General features: G+C 37.5%; 1 protein-coding gene across 5 annotated transcripts in view; it reads right to left on the bottom strand.

Moving 5' to 3' along the window:
- Positions 1-19,617, bottom strand: part of TMEM130 (transmembrane protein 130) — a 43,256-nt gene that overhangs the window by 7,716 nt on the left and 15,923 nt on the right. For 3 of the 5 annotated variants that reach the window (XM_007498277.3, XM_007498279.3, XM_056806507.1), the window contains exons 2-3: positions 6,571-6,655; positions 3,091-3,293 (exon numbers count right to left, since the gene is read on the bottom strand). In XM_007498277.3, coding sequence (XP_007498339.2) covers positions 3,091-3,293; positions 6,571-6,655 — 288 coding nt within the window. Of the gene's footprint in view, positions 1-3,090; positions 3,294-6,570; positions 6,656-8,042; positions 8,348-19,617 lie in introns of those variants that run through there. The other 2 variants (XM_007498278.3, XM_007498280.3) reach the window with 2 other exon arrangements.

Below are 19,617 nucleotides of genomic sequence, written 5' to 3'. Positions count from 1 at the left end.
GCATCAAACTAACAAAGCTTAAAACTACACTAAAACTTTTGGGATGCCTTGTATAGAACTTTGGGTTTATAAAGTATTTTTCATGTGCTTAAATCACTTGATCATCACAATAACCATGTGAGATGAGTATTATTATTATCATCCATTTTATAGATGAGGTGTCTACTGCCTAGGAAAAAAACCCATGAAGGCTAGTCTGAGGGATAGGGAAGGACAGGAAGCATAAACACCTCTAATAAAAGTGAATAAGGGAAATTTTGGAGCCAAATAGAAAAAAAAATTACTTTCATGTCACAAAGTTGACAAAAAGAGTGTCAAGTTAGAAAATCTGGGTCTAAACCTTGGCTAAATCTAAAACCTCTGTGTGACCTTGGGCAAGTCACTTCCCTTCTAGGCAATTTAGACTCCTCCTGGGTAAAAAAAACAATGGGTGGGAGTGGTGATGGAAGTAGGACTCAGAGTAGGAGTGGGGTAGATGAGATCATTTCTAAGATCATTTGCAATGATTGATTCTGATCCCCATGTCTTTTTTTTTTAACCTTTACTTACCATCTTAGAACCAATGCAATGTATTGGTTTCAAGGCAGAAGAGAGCAACAAGGGCTAGATAATTGGAGATTAAATGACTTGCCCAGGGTCACACAACTACAAAGTGTCTGAGGCCAGATTTGAACCAGGTCTTCCTGACTCCAGACCTGGCTCTCAATCCCCTGAGTCAACTATCTGCCCCTGACCTGAATGGAAAATTGTTTTATTGCCTTAATATTACTGATCATCAACCAAGTGATCATATAGAATCCTTTAGATAAGTAAGTGTAATTATAAATTTTTGTTAGACACAGTGAGTAAACTGTGTATAAGATATCAATTATAGTAATAGAATATTAACCATAGTATTAGAAAGAATATAGTTTGGTCTCTTTGAATATATATTACATTAGATATTAAATACATTATATATTATATAGAAAGAGCTTCTGTTGAAGGGATAAAAACTTCAGTCTATGACTATTTAGGGAAGCTGAAACCCACACAGAAGGAGCTGGGTTCATTGGGAATGGTGACTAGCCAGCTGGCCTGATGAGATCATATGAAAACAACCTTGGCTTGTTTTATTCTTTGAAGATTTATGCCATTTGTGATGGTTGACCTTGTACTGAACTTAGGACTTGATATCAAATGTTCCAAATCCTCGTACCCAAACACCACTGCATGTTTCTTAACCTCGTCTGTGCCTTCTACCGTATTAATGACTTATATTACTATGATCATGATATTATTGACACTATAAAACATCAGTAAATGTCTAAAGGGGGTCATCACCCCAGGCTGGGTGGCGAGACCTCCAGCTTTTATTTACCATAATAAAAGTTTGGATCTTTGGCTCAGAATTATAGCCAGAGATTTCTTTTTATTGCTAACAAACTGCCCCCGGCTGTCTCTGATACAAAATCTGAAAACCAGGACACTGTAGCTACTCTACTCAGGGAATGATACTGGGGCAGTGCATGTCTGTGAGGTGCAACTCAGTTCAGACTATGAGGTGAAGGGGTCAGGACACAAAACTGAAAGGTTTTTGTTGTTGTTTTTTAAAAACATTAGATCAAGACAGCGAGGTGGTTCAATAGTAGAGAGCCAGGCCTGGAGACCAAGGTTTAAATGTGACCTCAGACATTTCCTAGCTGTGTGACCCTGGATAAGTCACTTTACCCCAATTGCCTAGCTCTTACCGTTCTTCAGACTTGGAACTGATACTTAGTATTGATTCTAAGCAGATAGTAAAGGTTTAAAATTTTTTCTTTTACTTGGATATTATTATTATTATTATTAACTTATGTTTATGCAGCACTTTAGGATTTACAAAACCTTTTCTTTCATCCTTCCCTTTAAATACTTTCAGGCCTCCCACTCTCAATTTTTTGCCCCTTTCCTTCCCCCTCTTCTTCAGAATCATGGAAGAGATGATGACCAACTCTGCTCTTTTTCCTCTCCATGAATGATCAGCCTTAGCATTGACATATTTTCATAAAAACTGCTTATGTCTTCTAGAACTCCCAAGTCCCATGGAACAATTAGGGAGCCTATGATTTAGTCAAAGAATGGTTTGACAGAAAGAACACAAGATTAGGAATCATAGGAACTGATGGTGTCCCAGATCTGCCACTTACCAAATATATCAACTTTTGCCACTTAATGTCTCTGAGCTTTGATTTCCTTTTTTGTAAAATGATGGAGCTGTACTAGATGGCTTCCCAGCATCCTTCTAGGTCTTAATCTGTGATCCTTTGATTCAGTCCAATCACTGTTTTACACTCAAGTTTACTGAGATATAGAGGAATAATGTAACTTGCCCAAATGCTATTCTTATGTATAAGAATAGCTTTAAAGATAAGAAGAATCATCACAGATCATTTATAATGGAAAATGGACTCTGCCCCCCAAATTATCTCCACTCTTTCATAATACATGAAAATCATTCTGATGCATAATTACTAGATTCATTAAATTATTTATTAATGCATAATGTAATTATGGTATTGTCATTAAAGAGGGAGACAGCATGATAGAATGTAAAACCTCCTGAATTATCTATCATGTCTCTCTCCTCTCTGTCTCTGTCTCTGTCTCTCTCCCCCTATCAATCTATCTATCTAGACCAATAATAACAAAACCTCATTATCAGGTCCAAGCAGCCTACCATTAACTAGGTGTGTGACCTTAAATAGGTCCCTTTGATGGGCCTCAACAGCTCTTATTTATAAAATAATCTGGTTGGACTAGATGATCTCTAAAAGTTAAAAATTCTGCACCTAATTTTTTTAATTGTTCTGGGACTTGAATACTTTTCACACTCTAGGAGTTCCTCATTAAACTGAAGCTGTACTTAGAGCATTCTCACCAACTGTTATCTGCAACAGTTTAGCTGGAAATATTTGATGCTTAGGGAAGGGCAAGTTTCCATGGGGAGAAAATATTTAAAGATCCCTAAAAGTGTCTGGTACACACACCCGGGCACAGAAGAGGAGGGGGGAGGGCACCAAACACAAATTTCACCTGCTTCTCTATTTTGATAAGAATCAAACCACTTACCAGAGGACAACACTTTAATCAGGTGATACTGAGGGATCTGGTTGGTGCTGTTTTGGACTCTGACACTGAGACAATACTCTCCTGGATCCTTGAAGGTGTGGTTCACATTGTAAGAGGTGCTATTTATCACCACCAGGTGGCATTCATTTCCTTCTAGAGGGACACAGTCTGGTTTAATTAGCCAGCATAAAGTCATAGGAAGACTGGAAATAGACAAAACAGAAGAAAAGAAAAAAAAAAGAAAGAAATGGCTTTTTAAAAAATGACTTTAAATATAGAATCACAGCAACTCAGAGCTGGAAGGGGACCTCCGATCTGAGATCATCTAGTCCAGTTCATAGCTAAAGGAATCCCCTCTACAAAATAGCCACCATAGCAACAAAGGGATTTAAACTTCACCTAATCCAGGTATTCTTAACATTTCTTTTTCTTGGTCATAGACAAATGATGTGTTGGAACTAGTTTCTATTGGCTCTGCGAAGAATTGATTGTTGAATTCTCAGCATAAGCATTTACACCTTGGAAATTGACAAATGTTATGAATTAGGCTTTGATTTATTGTTTTGTTGGTTGTTTGGACTCAAAAAAAGGGAAAGAGAAAATGCTAATGCAAATTAAATTTAAAAGTGTGTAGTGGGTACATTTTTTCCCCTAGAGAAACAGTTGTTAAACATTTACCTGCATAGACCTGCACTCCTGCATAGACCCCTCTGGGAATTGAGCAAAACTTATGGATCTCCTTCTCAAAATAATGTTTTTAAATGCACAAAATAAAATCCCTAGGATTATAAAGGTAGTCAACTATATTGGTTTCTTTTATATAAAGGAAGTTAATTATAATGGCTTCTTTTATAATTGGCTATAATTATATTTTATTTAATTTGATTATCAAAGAATTTTTCAAAAAACAAATCACAGATTCCACATTAATAACCTTTGATCTAGTCTGAACTTTTGATTTTCTAGAGGACAAACTGAAATCCAAAAAAGGGAAATGACTTATGCAAAGTCACCTAGCTAGCATCTGACAGAAATTTGGATTAGAATTTGAGTGGCTGGTTAACCAGGCCAATGCTTACACTATCCTGCTTTCTTTTATGCAGTCCCTTGGAATTGATTGGAATGGTTACAATTTGACCTGGCTCCCACACATATTGTCAATGACATCAATTTGGTAGCCTTCTCTTGGCTCTAAGAAAAATTGCTGAATGCAGTGATCTAAGACAATTCCAAAGGACTCATGACAAAAAATGCTATCTATCTCCAAAAAAAGAAATGATGGAGTCCAAATACAGATTGAAGCATAACATTTTTCACCTTATTTTCTTCCTGGCTTTTTTGTACATTTTATTAGTCTTCTTTTGCAACATAACCAATATGGAAATATTTTTTGCATAAATACACATATATAACCTAGATCAAATTGTTTATTACCTCAGGGAGGGGGGACAGGAGGGAAGAAGGGTGAGAATTTGGAATCTGAAATTTTAGAAAACTAATGTTAAAATTTGTTATTACATGAAATTGGAAAAAAACCTCACAATATTATGTAAATTAAGAAAAACTGCAAAGCAGAGGAGGCCTGTCTTATGGAGCACTCCCACATCCCTTACCATGATCTTTTCCCTATTACCAGGTGCCAGGGACTAATTTATAGCCTTCTGAGATTTGCAACTTAACTTTTCACTTCTAGAAAGTTATCTCTCATCTATAAAATGCCTAGAGTATTGCTCACATGCTCAGAGGGTGGAATGTAAGGATAAAGGATAGGAAAAAAGGCAAAGGTTGTTTCTAAGAGGGAGAGAAGAGAATATAGCCACAAACCCTGGGAAAAGATTCTAGAAGGGGGAGCTCTGTAGAAGGGGGCTTGGGGAGTTTACTGAGAAAAACTGGCACTCCTGAACTCCCTTCTCTCTGAGCTGGAAGGGAGAACAGCTGCTCCATCAACTGCTGGGAACTAACTAGTTTTGTGGAAAAACTAGAAGGTTCTTAGATCTAGAGGAATACCTGGGATGAGATCTGTGTTTCCCTGAAATGCTGTGACAATCTGACTGTGACAATTTGGCTAAAGTAAACCAAAGGGTTTTACATCTGGGACTTTGGGTTTTACCTAGGAAGCCAACCCAAGGCTTGGGGAAGGACTCAGTCCACCTGTGAGTCCTGTCACCCTTTTAGAGACAACCTGGGATATTTAGTTTAACAAGGTAGTCAGATGGTGTTTTGTGTTTAGAAAGATCAAGGAGCTGTTAAGGAAGGCTTGAGAAGACCAGAAGAGCGTCCTTGTGAGGGGAGCATAGAGAAGTGAGTAGAGATTGAGCTTTTTTAGAGACAGGGACCCTGTGGAGTTTATCTACTATTTCCCTAACCTCAATAAGTAAAATAAACTTGGTTTCCTATAGTCTCAAGGGGTTTGTGCTTTACTGGCCCTAGGTAGGTCCTAGTTGGGTTTTTTTCCATCACCATCTAGGTCCTTCCCAATCAATATATCTCCTCTGGGAGGTAGTTTTCTTTTTCAGTATCAGAGACAAATGGGCTAAATTTAAGGATATGATGAGGGGGGAAAGTCCAGAAAAGCCTTAAGCTTTCTTGCCACTCTGCATCTTTCTTGGAAACCTTGAAGTTGTCCTACCAAAATCAAGTTCCATATACATATAACTACAACTGTTTATTAAATGTCACTGGAATGCTGGGTATACAAAGATGAAAATCCATCTAGTCCCTGCCCTCAAGAAGCATATAATCTGATTAAGCCCACAATTTGGTTTACATTTGTAAATATTTGTATTAGAAAGTCCAACAATCACCTACACCCAAGGAAAAATATTGTTGATGGAACTGGAAAGCTGGGGAGTGTCCTGCACTTAACAGACATTTAATAAAAACTGGTTCAATAAGCATCCTTGGCTTGAAAAAAATTCTAAGTGCTTTTTGGGTAAATGATCAAATTTTCACCAGTGCATCTTTCAGCTTTCTAACCCCATAGTGCTAACATCCCAAGAAATACTCTATACAGAAATCAAGAATAAAAGAAGGCCTTCGTGATGTCTTTCTTGCACACACCAGTTCATATCTTGTGGCTCAGAATGAAGGAAGGAAGGAAAGGTGAGAGGGAGAAAATAGAGGAGGAAAGAAGGTAGAAAAGGAGAAAGGACATCTTTTGAACCAATCCATATGATAGCCAGTAAACACTAATCTTACTTTCATTAACCCCAGTTAGGACAGAAGATCTGGACTGGAGGAGTACCTAATGCAGAGCTTGGGACATTGGAGATACTTAATTAAGGTTTGTTGTTTGAAGACTGATTAAGAGAGTTTTCTCTCCTATATGGTTCTAGAGGACCTGGGCATGGCTGCTACTGCTGGAGCTGAGAGGGAGAGAAACAGGGTGAAAGAACAAAGATCTTATTAAGAATCTGAGCAACATTGTAGAAAAGTGGTGTAATAGGGAGACTAGAAAACAGTGGTGCTCTTGTTTCTTACCTCCCAGTGATATGCACAGAGAAGGTCAGACTTTGCATCACTTGTGTCTCATTCAATCCTAAGACTTGGACGTTTCTAATAGCATCTGAAACATAGAATTCAACAATTTGTCACAAACAGGTAGGTTATATTAGTCACAGCTGACTCTACAGTGAAGTGAACTGAGGAAAGAAACCCCCAGACTCTGATTCATTAGGGCTGATGGGGGGGAGGGGGGGGATGAGATTCTGAAATTGTACTGATGTGCAGTGACTCTACAAGATCTCTGGTTTGCAAAGGCTGTACAAAAACAGGAAAAAATATGATGGAAGATATAAATAGTCAATGTTGGATAGGCTGGGAAAGGACAGTCACACTAATTATCTGTTGGTGGAGCTGGTAATTGATATCATTATTCTGAAATCAATCTCAAACACTCAAAGTAACTAAACTTGCATACCCTTTGACACAGTGATACTGAAAATATAATCCTAAGACAGTCAAAGATATAATAATAATAATTATTATATATGGCACAGCATAACATTGTAATATAATAGGACATAATAAAATAGTTAGCATTTGTATTGTACTTTAAGATCTGAAAAGCACTTTTTCTGTTTTTATCCTCGAAAGAACCCTGGGAGGTGGGTATTATAATTACCCTCATTTTACAGATAAAGAAACAGTGGCAAAGAAATTGGATTTGTACTCAGGTCTTCCTAATTTCAGATCCAAAGCTCTATCCATTGTGACACCAAAATGGGCCATACATACCAAAATGCCAATAGCAATGATTTGTGATAGCAAATAATGGAAAACACTGCTGCTTAGCACTTAGAAAATGGCTGAACAAATTATGGCGGACAAAAGAAAATATAATGGAATATTATTATGCCTTAGAAATTGTAATTATAAAGGATTTAGAAAATTTTTAAAAGACTTGCATAAAATGATGCAGAATTAAAATAAGTAAGTCAAATTAAGAGAAAAAAGTCCCTTAGATCCTATGAATATACATGATGACTAATATATAAAGGAAAATAATGCTAAAAGCTATCAGAACTTAGATCAATGCAATGATCAGTCTTAATTCCAAAAGACTGATGTTGAAACTTAACTACCCTCTGTACAGGGGTGGAATGAAGCAAATGTTGACAGACAAGGAAGGCTTAACTGAGTTGAATTGAAAAACATTTAAAATTTATTTTATCAAAAGTATGGCAAAAGGGGGCAGCTGAGTAGCTCAGTGGATTGAGAGCCAGGCCTAGAGATGGGAGGTACTCGGTTCAAATCTGGCCTCAGACACTTCCCAGCTGTGTGACCCTGGGCAAGTCACTTGATCCCCACTGCCTCCCACTCTTTTGCCTTGGAACCAATACACAGTATTGATTTAAAGTGGAAGGTAAGGGTTTAAAAAAAAAGTATGGCAAAAGGAGAGGACTTTGCAAATAATGCCCCTTGTCCCAAGTTCTGTCCTTGATTACCTTTACCTGTAGTCTTTGTGTATTCATTCTACTTTCCATTTTTGATGTTGAAGCAAAGCACTAGATCTTCCCCACTGTAAATTCAAGGGTTCTACTCACTCTTGCACACAAAGTTGACTTCTTGATCTTGTTCTACACTCCTAGCTCTGGCCATTGTCATCCAACAATGCTCAACTCTTCAGAAGGAAGGTCTTGTGGCAAACAATTCCCTGTGATCTGACTTATTAAACAGATACTGTAATTCCAAGTCTCCCTATGTTACCAAGTTAGCCAAAGTCCAACCCATTCTATCCTTTGACAAAAAGGGTACCACCAAGGTTCTGAAAGAGAGAAAATCTCATTGTCCATCCATAGCACAGGGCCATTGTGTAATTAGAATTTTCTCCCCAGAATTCTCTTTCCCAGCTTCCCATTTTCCTTCAGACATTACCGTGCTAAGGTAGGGAGGATATATTTTGATGTAGCTCCACCTCCTCTCTCTGCTCCCTGAAAAAGTCAGTTTTGGAGGCTGGCAGGAGCCAGGCAGGAGAATTTTACCCATATGTTTTGACTCAGATTTTTTTTTTACTTTTGTTCTGTTATTTCTTCTACTTCAAATGATTACTAATAAATCTTATAAAATATAATACTTGGAGTTATTGATATTAATTTAAATCTCACACCATGGATCTGAGCTAGAAGCTATATCATTCAACCTCCTTATTTTACACATGAAGAAATTGAGGCCCAAAGAGACTGAATCAATTGTCTAAAGTCACCCAGAAAGTAAGTCTCAGAGACAAGATTGTTGAAACCCAAGAAGGTATTGAAAAAAATGGAATTCTGTATATCAAAGCTATTCTTCCTTGTTTATCTCAACCTATGTTTTTGCATTCCATTGGTGCATTGACTCACAACAAACATGCTTTACTTTTTATTTCTGATTTTATTTCTTAGTTTCACTTTCTAGTTTTCTCAACCAAGTGAAGTGTAGTTAAATTGCTGGATGCTACAAGGGAGTAATTGGGTATGGCAGCAATACCTTCTCTAGATGTTATTTTTGTGTGCCTTTGTACCCAATAGAGAGACTTTTCTTCCTTATCTTAAAGGTCAGAGGGGATCATTGGAGTTTAATAAGCAGGGCAATAACATAATCAGACATGTACTTTAAGAATTTCACTTTTGCAATTGTGTGAGGATGGATGGAGATGGGAGATGTTGGAGACAGAATTTATCAATTAGAAGACTTTATCAAGTCCAGAGGCAGTTAGATGGTGCAGTGGATAGAGTGCTAGGCCTAGAATCAGGAAGACTTGAGTTCATATGCAGCCTCAGACACTTACTATCTGTGTGACCCTGGGCAATTCACTTGATCCTGCTCACCTCAATTTCCTCATCTGTAAAAATGAGATGGAAAAAAAAATGGCAAACCACTGAGTATCTTTGTCAAGGAAATCCTAAACAAGAGTCATGAAGAATCTGACACAACTGAAACAAATGAACAACTATATCAAATCCAGGCAAGAAGTGCTAAGGTCTTGTACTGAAGTAGTGGTCTAACCCACTTTCAACCTGCCCAACTTGTCTAAGGTCACGCAGCGAGTCCCAGCATAGCTAGAACCTAAATCTAAATTTCCTAGTTTCTAGACCAAGGCTCTCTCTACTAAAACAATTTAATTCAGTGCCTGTTCTATGCTAAGCATTCTGTGAGTATTTTAATCTTGCTTCTGCCAAAATTTCACTGCATAATACCATTTTCATCTTTGTAAGGATTGACCTATTACTAAGTCCTAGCTGACAAAAGTGACCCCATTTTTGACTACTGATTGATCCCATATACCTATGTTCCCATGTACACAACTGACTTGGCCAGCTACCTTTAGGGATGGAATGCAAGGTTAGTAGACTATCAGCTTAGCAAACTTTGTCTAAATCTGGGTATGAAAGGGTTAGTAAACTTTATTAATCATAGTGTCCTTGTGGTTGAAAAGTGGAGAGATGGAAGTTGACAATCCAGAACACCTTCTGACTGAATACCCTCAGCTTCTCTTCTTTCCCAGTCCCTGTGAATTTGCACACATCAGTTACAAGGGCGGGGACCCAAGAGATCTGGGCTCTCAGAGTATCAGCCAGCTATATGCAGAAACCACTGTCAACCACCTCACACCTAGCAGATTGGCTAACATGACAGCAAAGGAAAGTAATGAATATTGGAGGGGATGTGGCAAAGTGGGGACATTAATGCATTGCTGGTGGAGTTGTGAATTGATCCAACCATTCTGGAAGGCAATTTGGAACTATTCCCAAAGGGCAATAAAAGACTGTCTGCCCTTTGATCCAGCCATAGCACTGCTGGGTTTGTACCCCAAAGAGATAATTAGGAAAAAGACTTGTACAAAAATATTCATAGCTGCACTCTTTGAGGTGGCCAAAAATTGGAAAATGAGGGGATGCCCTTCAATTGGGGAATGGCTGAACAAATTGTGGTATCTGTTGGTGATGGAATACTATTGTACTCAAAGTAATAATGAACTGGAGGAATTCCATGTGAACTGGAACAACGTCCAGGAATTGATGCAGAGTGAGAGGAGCAGAACATTGTACACAGAGACTGATACACTGTGGCACAATAAAATGTAATCGACTTCTCTACTAGCAGCAATGAAATGATCCAGGACAATACAGAGGAACTTATGAACAAGAATATTATCCACATTCAGAGGAAGAACTGTGGGCGTAGAAACACAGAAGAAAAACAGCTGCTTCATCACATGAGTTGATGGGGATATGATTGGGGATGTAGACTCTAAACAATCACCCTGGTGCAAATATCAATAATGAGGAAACAGGTCTTGCTCAATAATACATGTAAAATCCAGTGGAATTATGCATTGGCTATGGGGGGGGGAGAAAGGAGGGAAAGAACATGAATGTTGTAAACATAGAAAAATATTCTAAATTAATTAATTAAATATTTTTTCAACTAAAAAAAAAAAAGAAACCACTGTCAGCATTGTGTTCCTATGGGTCTGAAAGGTAAGGGAGATACATACACACACACACACACACACACACACACACACACACACACACACACACACACACACATGCCTGTGAGTAGTAAATGGCCCGACTCATAACCCTTTGAGAGTTTATTTTCCTTCTCCATATCTCCTCACTTACAAATCCCTCATAATATTTAACAAGTAGAAGATAGGGAAAGGATGTTTCAAAAGGGATTCATGCTTGGAGTACACTCAATGTCTCTAAGGTCTCCTGTAACTCAAATCATGTGGACACAAAGTTCAGCAGGCATTGTCACTCTAAATGCAGCCTTACATACCTTAAGTCCACTTGGTTTGATTAGTACTGTTGTTAACTTGCATGTAAATGGTAGTATTTGACATCCATACAGCCATTTAAACATAATATTTAAAGATCACAAAGCACTTTACATCGATTTTTTTTTCTTGTAGGAGGAGGAGACTGGGTCTCCTCACCTAGCCTAGCATACAGCAGCCACTCATAGTCCTAATCCTATTATTGATCTTCATGGAAACTTTAATCTGTTCTGATTTTCGGACATGAGCTAGTTTGTCCCTCCTTAGGCAGCTTGGTAGCCCACTTATCCCAAGGGTTTATCATTTTTGTACCAGACCTACTACAGATTATCAGCTTTAGTCCTACTGCAGCTCAGAAGTTTTGGACTCAAATGATTCACCAGCCTCAATCACCCCAATAACGAGGACTATGGGTGGGTGTATAACACTGAATCTGGCTCTCCATTGCCTTTTTATGAAAAATGTTTTTATTGATGTCTTCTGTTTCTTCTTTATTATCATAGTTTTCCTCATAATCCCCTCTCCCCTCTCAAAGAGCCATCCCAATTAACAAAGAATATTTTCAAGTGAGAGAGAGAGAATCAATACAACTTATTAAAATGTTGAAAAAATCTGAAAAGATGTGCAACATGTGTAACATCTGTAGACTTCTCATGTCTAGGAGAAGTGAAGTTGGGGTTATCTTCAAATGTCTTTTCATTTTTGAGTCCTGCTTAATCACTAAAACTTTTTAACATTCACTTTTTAAATTTATATGTGTGTGTGTTCTTTCCATTTACATCATTGTAGTTTTTGTGTCTATTGTTTTCTTGGCTCTGCCTATTTCACTCTGCATCAGTTCATGGAAAATTCTCCATGCTTTTTCTGTACATCACACTGTCATTTCTTATAGCACAGTAGTATTCCATTACATTTATATACCACAATTTGTCTATCAATTCTCCAAACAATGGATAGCTAACTTATCTCCAATTCTTTGCTATCTCAAAAAGTGCTGCTATAAATATTTTGACATTTATCGGCACATTTTTCCTTCTCAATGGCTTCCTTCATGTATAAATCCAGTAATGGAATCTCTGAGTCAAAGAGTTAGGACATTTTATACGGACTTCATTTAAAAAATTCCTTTCCAAAGTGGTCATATAAATTTGTAGCTTCACCAATGATACATCCATGTCCCTATCATTCTATAACCCTTCCAACATTGACTTACCATTTTTGATCATCTTTTCCAACTTGCAGGGTATGAAGTAAAACTTTGGTTGGCATTTCTCATATTATTCATGATTTGGAATAGTCTTTCATGTAATTGTTATACTTTGCTATTTTTCCTTTAATAATTATTTGACCAAGTAAATTGTCTTGGATTAGGATTCTGGGCTGTATATCAGATGTCTTAATTCATTAAACCCTTCCTAAATGGAGCATTTCCATTATGTTCAATAGGAGACAATGCCATGTTTTTTAATTTGAGTGGTGACTGTTGTTGTTTTATTTTTATTTGACATATTTTCCAAGTCAGTTGTTCTTGATAGGAGATACATTACATTTTCTTGTCTTATTTCTATTTTTAAAGTTTATTATAATATTTCTTATTGTTTCATAGAGTTAACAACTCTTGGTTGGTCAATCTAATTTTCAGAGAGTCTGCTTCTTGAATATGTTTACTACCATCTATTCAAAGATATGAATTTTCTCTTTGGGTCTTTCCCCCAGAGCTTTCTTGTCACTTATGTCTTGCTTCTTCCTTCCAGGTATTCTCTTAGTCCTTGTAGTCAAGTCATTTTTTTCTGAGGCTCTGCATGTAGTCATGGTTTTATCATTTCTTATGGTTTTTTTTCTTTTGATCAATTTTTGACCTATAGCATGTGAATTTTAGATTTACTCCACCCTGCTTAGGAATGTACAGGAATGTAAACACCCCTACTTAAGGATTAAGTGTTGAGAAGGATGGCCTATGACAGACATGTGCTAGCAAGTGACAAATCAGAAATAGCTGAGAGGCCCCTGGGCTGTCCTAAATCAAGCTTAAGCTACCATTGGTACATGTGAGTCACAGGAAGTGATGTAAAAAAACGGTCTATATATTTCATGTCACTTCCTCTCTTGTCTCTTTTGGCAGAGAGGTGGCTCTCTTTTTGCAGGGGAAATGTGGCTGGTGGCAGTGTGCTGGGAGTCTTGGCATCGCTGCAGCTATTGTCTGGGTTTGGTGGTGAGTATCCTTGATGTGGTGACTGGGAAAAGCTTAGTAGCATGGTTCAGGTGAGGCATCTTCCCTGAGCTCTCTTGGAGTTTAGGCTGATTCCTTTTTTATTCCTTTACCTTTCCTAAAAACCCTATCCTCCTAGAAGGCCTCTCATCTCAGAGGAGGCCTCATGACTAGAAGGTCTCTGAACTTCCCCTGACACAGGCTAGGCCAGAGAAATCCTATACCCTTTCCCCTCTCTCTTCTTCTTAATTCCTTCCCTCTATATTAAACGAAACACCATAAAATTCCCAAACTGACTTGAGTATTTTTATTGGGATTTGAGTTAATCCCTGGCAACCCTAAGGATAATATATTGGTCAAAAACCCCTAAATTTATCCCTTACAAGCATTACTTCATAATGCTCTGTGCCTTCTTTGTTTATTCATATCTCTAGCCATAGTTTTTTTTTTTTTAATAAAACTCTTATCTTCCATCTTGAAATCAATACTGTCTATTGGTTCCAAGGCAGAAGAGTAGTAAGGGCTAGGCAATGGGGGTCAAGTGACTTGCCCAGGGTCACACAGCTAGGAAGTGTCTGAGGCCAGATGTGAACCCAGGACCTCCCATCTCTAGGCCTGACTCTCAGTCCACTGAGTTACCCCACTGCCTCCTCTAGCCATAGTTCTTGATTTGACAGTAGCAACACCAGGCTCTTCCCTCTCCCAATCTCTTGAGTGATGCTCAGGTCCTATTTAGTACTGACCTTGCTTTCCTTGGCTCTTGCTGGTAAATTCCAGTTTCTTTTGCTTTGTCTGCCCTCCGAGATTTTGCAGTTTGCACTACATGTATTTTAAAAGCAGAAACTATAATTTGAGGTATGAAATGGAAGAGGGAACTATTTTAGGGTTAACTAGTTAAGCTGTGTAATCTAAGTGATATAAAATGGAAATGAAAATGGCTCCTTGATTTTCAGATTGTTAAATACAGAAATTAGTGTCCATCTTTTTTCTTTATGTTTTATAGAATTATACTATAATAGTCTCAGCCAAAGCATTTGAATATGGAGCAAAATAGGAAATCTAGAAATTTCTAAGGAAGATGTTTTTTTCATAGTCCTGATATTTATTTTTTAGGTTTATTGCATTTTATACTATGGAAAAGAAAACTTGTGGGATTTATAAAGGTATTCCTTTTAAGTAGAAATTTCCATTTTGAAATATGCCCAAAGGGTTATAAAAGAATGCAAACCTTTTGATCCAATAATACCATAACTGGGTCTGTATCCCAAAGAGATAATTTTAAAAAAATAGGAAAGGAACTTTTGTGGTGGCAAAAAATTGGAAATCAAAGGGCTGTCCTTCAACTGGGGAATGGATGAACAAATTATAGTATATGATGATGGTATACTATTGTCCTCTAAGGAATGATGAGCAGGATGATTTCAGAAAGAACTAGAAAGACCTATGTGAACTGATACAAAGTGAAATAAGCAGAACATTGTATACAGTAACTGCAATATTGTGGAATGATCAAATGTGATACTTTGTTACTAAAAGCAATCCAATGATGCAGGACAATTCTGAGGACTTATGAAAAAGAACTTTTGAAGTAAAAATACAGATAAAAACATATGATTTATCACTTGTTTATTTGGGTATATGTTTTGGGGTTTGGGTTTTGTAAGATTAATAAAAAGGAAATATATTTTGTGTGGTAATACATGTATAACACAGACTGAATTGACTGCCAGCTGGGGGGCAGGGAAGGGGAAGAGAAAGGAGGGAGACAATATGGATCATATAACTTTGAAAAACCAATGTAGAACTTTGTTATTAAAATAAATAAAATTAATAAAATTAAAATTAAAATAAATAGTAACAATTTCCATCCATTCGTTTTAGGTAAAAGGTAGAATGTCCACTAATCATAGGCTTTAAATTAATTGTAAAAAAGACCTTGATCAATTGTAATGTTATTGCACAAGAACTGTGGCCATTACCCATGGATCATCTTTAAAATATCAAGTCAATTTAGGACTAAGAAATTTAATTACCTGGTAGTAGAAAAGAGTTATCCAGATAAACCACAAAGAAGGGATCACTTGAGTTCCTCAACCTCTGCCTCATCATCATCCCCCTCATCCCTTAACCAGAGAAGGACCTCAAGACTTTTGGAGGATCAGAGAATCTGGGACTTCCCATTTTCCTACTAGCATCCCAGTAGCATCTTTGAAACATGTGAATTACTCCTTTGCTTTAGTTCATTTTCTTTGGACATTTTATATACTAGCAGGAGTCTATGACACACTTTAAAAAATAACATTTTATTCCCCCCCCCCACTGTATGTAAAAGCTTGTTTTAACATTTTAAAAAGGTTTTTAGTTCCAAATTCTCTTCCTTCTTCTGACCCTCCCTCTCTCCATCCTTGCCTTCCCACCTCCTTGAGACAGTAAGCAATCTGGTATACATTTTACATGTGTAATCATATAAAACATTTTTCCATATTAGTATGACGCATTTTTGATTGAAATTTTTATACCAATTTTGCTATATTGATAAATGCCCTTTTCTAAAATTATTTAGGTCTAGCTGACTAATTGACATCAATTGATAATCATGGTAGAAAGTAACACTGGTGGAGGCTTGTGAACTATAGCTTTAGAAGAGACACCTATATGGCCCTAGAGTTAATCCGAGAGCCCTGAGGAAACAGTAGCTGAGCTCCCAGGGCTCCAAGTGCTAATGGAAGTTTGGGAAAGTAACTCTAGAACATATGCTTTTCAGGCAAACTGGATTGTCCACTACCTATTCCCCAAATTCTTTACACAATCACTCACTCACATGTATTGACATAGGCTTTTCTACATTCCTGAAATATATTACCTCTTCATTTCTGCCTCTCTAAATTCTTATCTTGCTCCTGTTGAAGCAAGTCTTCCCTGCTTCCTTTGATTATCCGTGTTATTTCCTTCAACTAATTTTCCTGGGCACTTTCCCTTTCTTTTTTTACCCTCTCCTCTCCCCTCTATTTTAAGTGTCTACATGCATGTTTAATTTTACTCTCAGTTTAAAGCCCTTAGGCTTTTTATAACTCTTTTAGAAAAGCATCAACTCTCAGGCATGGACCTACAAAGTCCTCATGGACTGTGGGAAGGAGCTTCTTGGGCTTTTTTCCTAGTAAAATTTGATTTGTGTTTCTCTTAGAAGATCTTCTACCTTGAACAGATCTTTGCTGTAAGTGTCAAGCTCTCTAGACCTCTAGGAAACATTTTTTCCCATAGTTAATGACCTCAGGAGTAATCTTTTCAGAGAACTCTACTTCAGAGGCAATTAGGAGACACTAGTTGTTGGACCTTGTGTGGAATGTGAAATTAGTATGTTATTCTATATATCCAAAATGAATATGCCTAGGACCCCAGTAAAATGAGCTTCTCCTAGGATTGTCTTAACCTGTCCAGAATACAAAGGTCTCTTAAATACCTGAGTGAAACAGAAACAACTTATGTCTTTACCATGCTATACAAAGTATCTTGGGGATTGTGGGATGTGTCCTTCAGGTTGATACTTTGAGATGTTAATAAGTTTGTGCTTTCTCCCAGTTTCTGTAAACCTTACCCCATGTGTCTATCTGTATTCTGAGTGACTATGCAGATTAGAACCTCTAACCAAACCCTGACCAGTGTTCCAACAGAATCTGTGTGCTTACTATGTCTATTAGAACCTCTGACAGGAGAGTGTTCTACCTGAATCTGGGAGTTGGAGAGAGGGTTCCAACAGAGTAGGTCAAGGATGTGAGGGACTTTTCCCTAGGTTTTTCTCTCTTTATCTTTACTTATAAACGACTACATTGTGATTGATGGCTTCCCAGCCTCTTGAATAGTGGCTAGAATGCCACTGCACACAGGGGCAATTAGGTGGCACAGCGAGACACTAGTTATAGGATCCTGAGTAAGTTGTTTCACCTCTATTTGCATCAGTTTCTCAACTATAAAATGAGGATAAATTCTTCTGCTTAGAACCAACACACAGTATTGATTCTAAGATGGAAGATAAGTGTTTTAGAAAATAAATAAATAAATAAATATAAAATAAAATAAAATGAGGATAAGAGTAGTACCTATCTCCTAGGGTTCTTGTGAGGATCAAATGAGATAAAATTTATAAAGTGCTTAGCACAATGCCTGGGACATAGTCAGTGCTTAATAAATACTTGTTCCCTACCTCCTAATCACTGATCTTGGGTCTGTCTGTGGGATACCTTCTACAAGTTTGTGGTGGGTATCCTATATACCTCCTGGTTTTAATTTCTAAAAGCTAGTCTACACCTGGCAATCATCTGTCTAAGATCTACTCTCTCAACAAACTGCCAAGACTTTAGGGTTCAGGGTCCTCCAGAAACCTGAAGCAGGGGAAATCTCTACAAGCTTCTGTTCAGAGGGGCTGTGCTTGGCTGCCTCTGATGCAGGCCACTCATACAGGGGAGCAGCTCCTGGCAGAGATGGCAGAACCAAGAGGTCAGCAGGCAGCAGACGCAACACATCTAGGAGACCAGTGTCCAACAGAAACAAGTGGGGAACAGGAGCAGTTTGACAATATGAAAAGAGGACACCTGCAGGCCTGCAGCATTGAAGGTATGAACTGAGCTTTTAAGAATATACCCTATCTCTGGTAAAGAACTGGAAACTGAAGGGATGCCCATCAATTGTGGAATGGCTGAGAACAATTGTGATATATGATGGTGATGAAATACTATTGTGCAAGAATGAAATACACTATTGTATAAGAAATGATGAACAGGATGATTTCAGATGGAGCTGGAAAAACCTAAATGGACTGACACAGAGTGAAATAAGCAGAACCAAGAAAATATTATACACAGTAACAGCTGTGATAGGCTTAGCTATTCTCAGCAATACAATGATCCAGGACAATTCCAAGGGACTTATGATAAAGGATGCTATTCACCTTCAGAGAAAGAACTGTGGGAGTCAGGATACTGATCAAAGCATACAAATTTTCACTTTATTTGGTTTTTATGTGGGGGTATTGGTTTTATTTGATTATTCTCTTACAAAAATGAACAATATGGAAATTTGTTTTGCATAATAGCAAAGGTATAACCCAGATCAAATTGCTTGCCAGCTCCTAAAGGAGGGAAGAAAGGGAGGAAGGGAGATAGTTTGGATCATATAATTTTGGAAAACTTATGTGGAAATGTGTTATTACATATTGTTAAATAAAATTTCTTGATAATAAAAAAAGAATATATGCTACCTTACTACATGTATTCCCTTCTACTTCTTCCATGTATGGGGCTAGGTAGGTGTATTTGTAAAAAGGAATGTTCTGGATTTAAGGGGAAATTTTTTTTTCTATTTTATTTCTATGCCATTTCAATAAATATCTTTTCTTTAAAAATATTTCTGGGGGCAGCAGGGTAGCTCAGTGGATTGAGAGCCAGACCTAGAAACAGGAGGTCCTAGGTTCAAATGTGACCTCAGACACTTCCCAGCTGTGTGACCCTGGGCAAGTCACTTAACCCCCATTGCCTAGCCCTTGTCACTCTTCTGCCTTGGAACAAATACACAGTATTGAGTCCAAGGCAGGAGTTAATGAGTTAAAATTTAATAAAATAAAAATATTTCTTCCTCTAGTTGATAGTTAAAAGTAAATAATCAAAGGCAGTAGATAAGTTAGGGTTTTGAGTGCCACCTGGAGCCACAGAATACCTGGGACAACCTTATCTTGGGGTCTTGACCTGTGACCTGTGTTACACACTATTATACCTCTCAAATCTAACCAGAGCACCTTGATAAATTATGTGTATGAAATTATTTCCTTAGCATTCCTTAACACTATTCCTAAGGACTAGAAGGTCTATCTGTCTTTGTCAATAGATTACAAAGATCTACCAGTTTATATATTTCACATACTAACCAGATGAATATCCCTATTCTATACAAGCAGATATTAAGCACATCCCATGTGCCAAGTACTGTGCTATACCCTTAGGAGATATAAAGAGTCTTTGTTCTTAAGAACTTTACATAGTATGGTAGAAGATTACATGTA

This window comes from Monodelphis domestica, chromosome 7 (assembly GCF_027887165.1).
Source record: "Monodelphis domestica isolate mMonDom1 chromosome 7, mMonDom1.pri, whole genome shotgun sequence".
Lineage (NCBI taxonomy): Eukaryota > Metazoa > Chordata > Mammalia > Didelphimorphia > Didelphidae > Monodelphis > Monodelphis domestica.
This window is presented reverse-complemented; position numbering and strand designations above follow the sequence as displayed.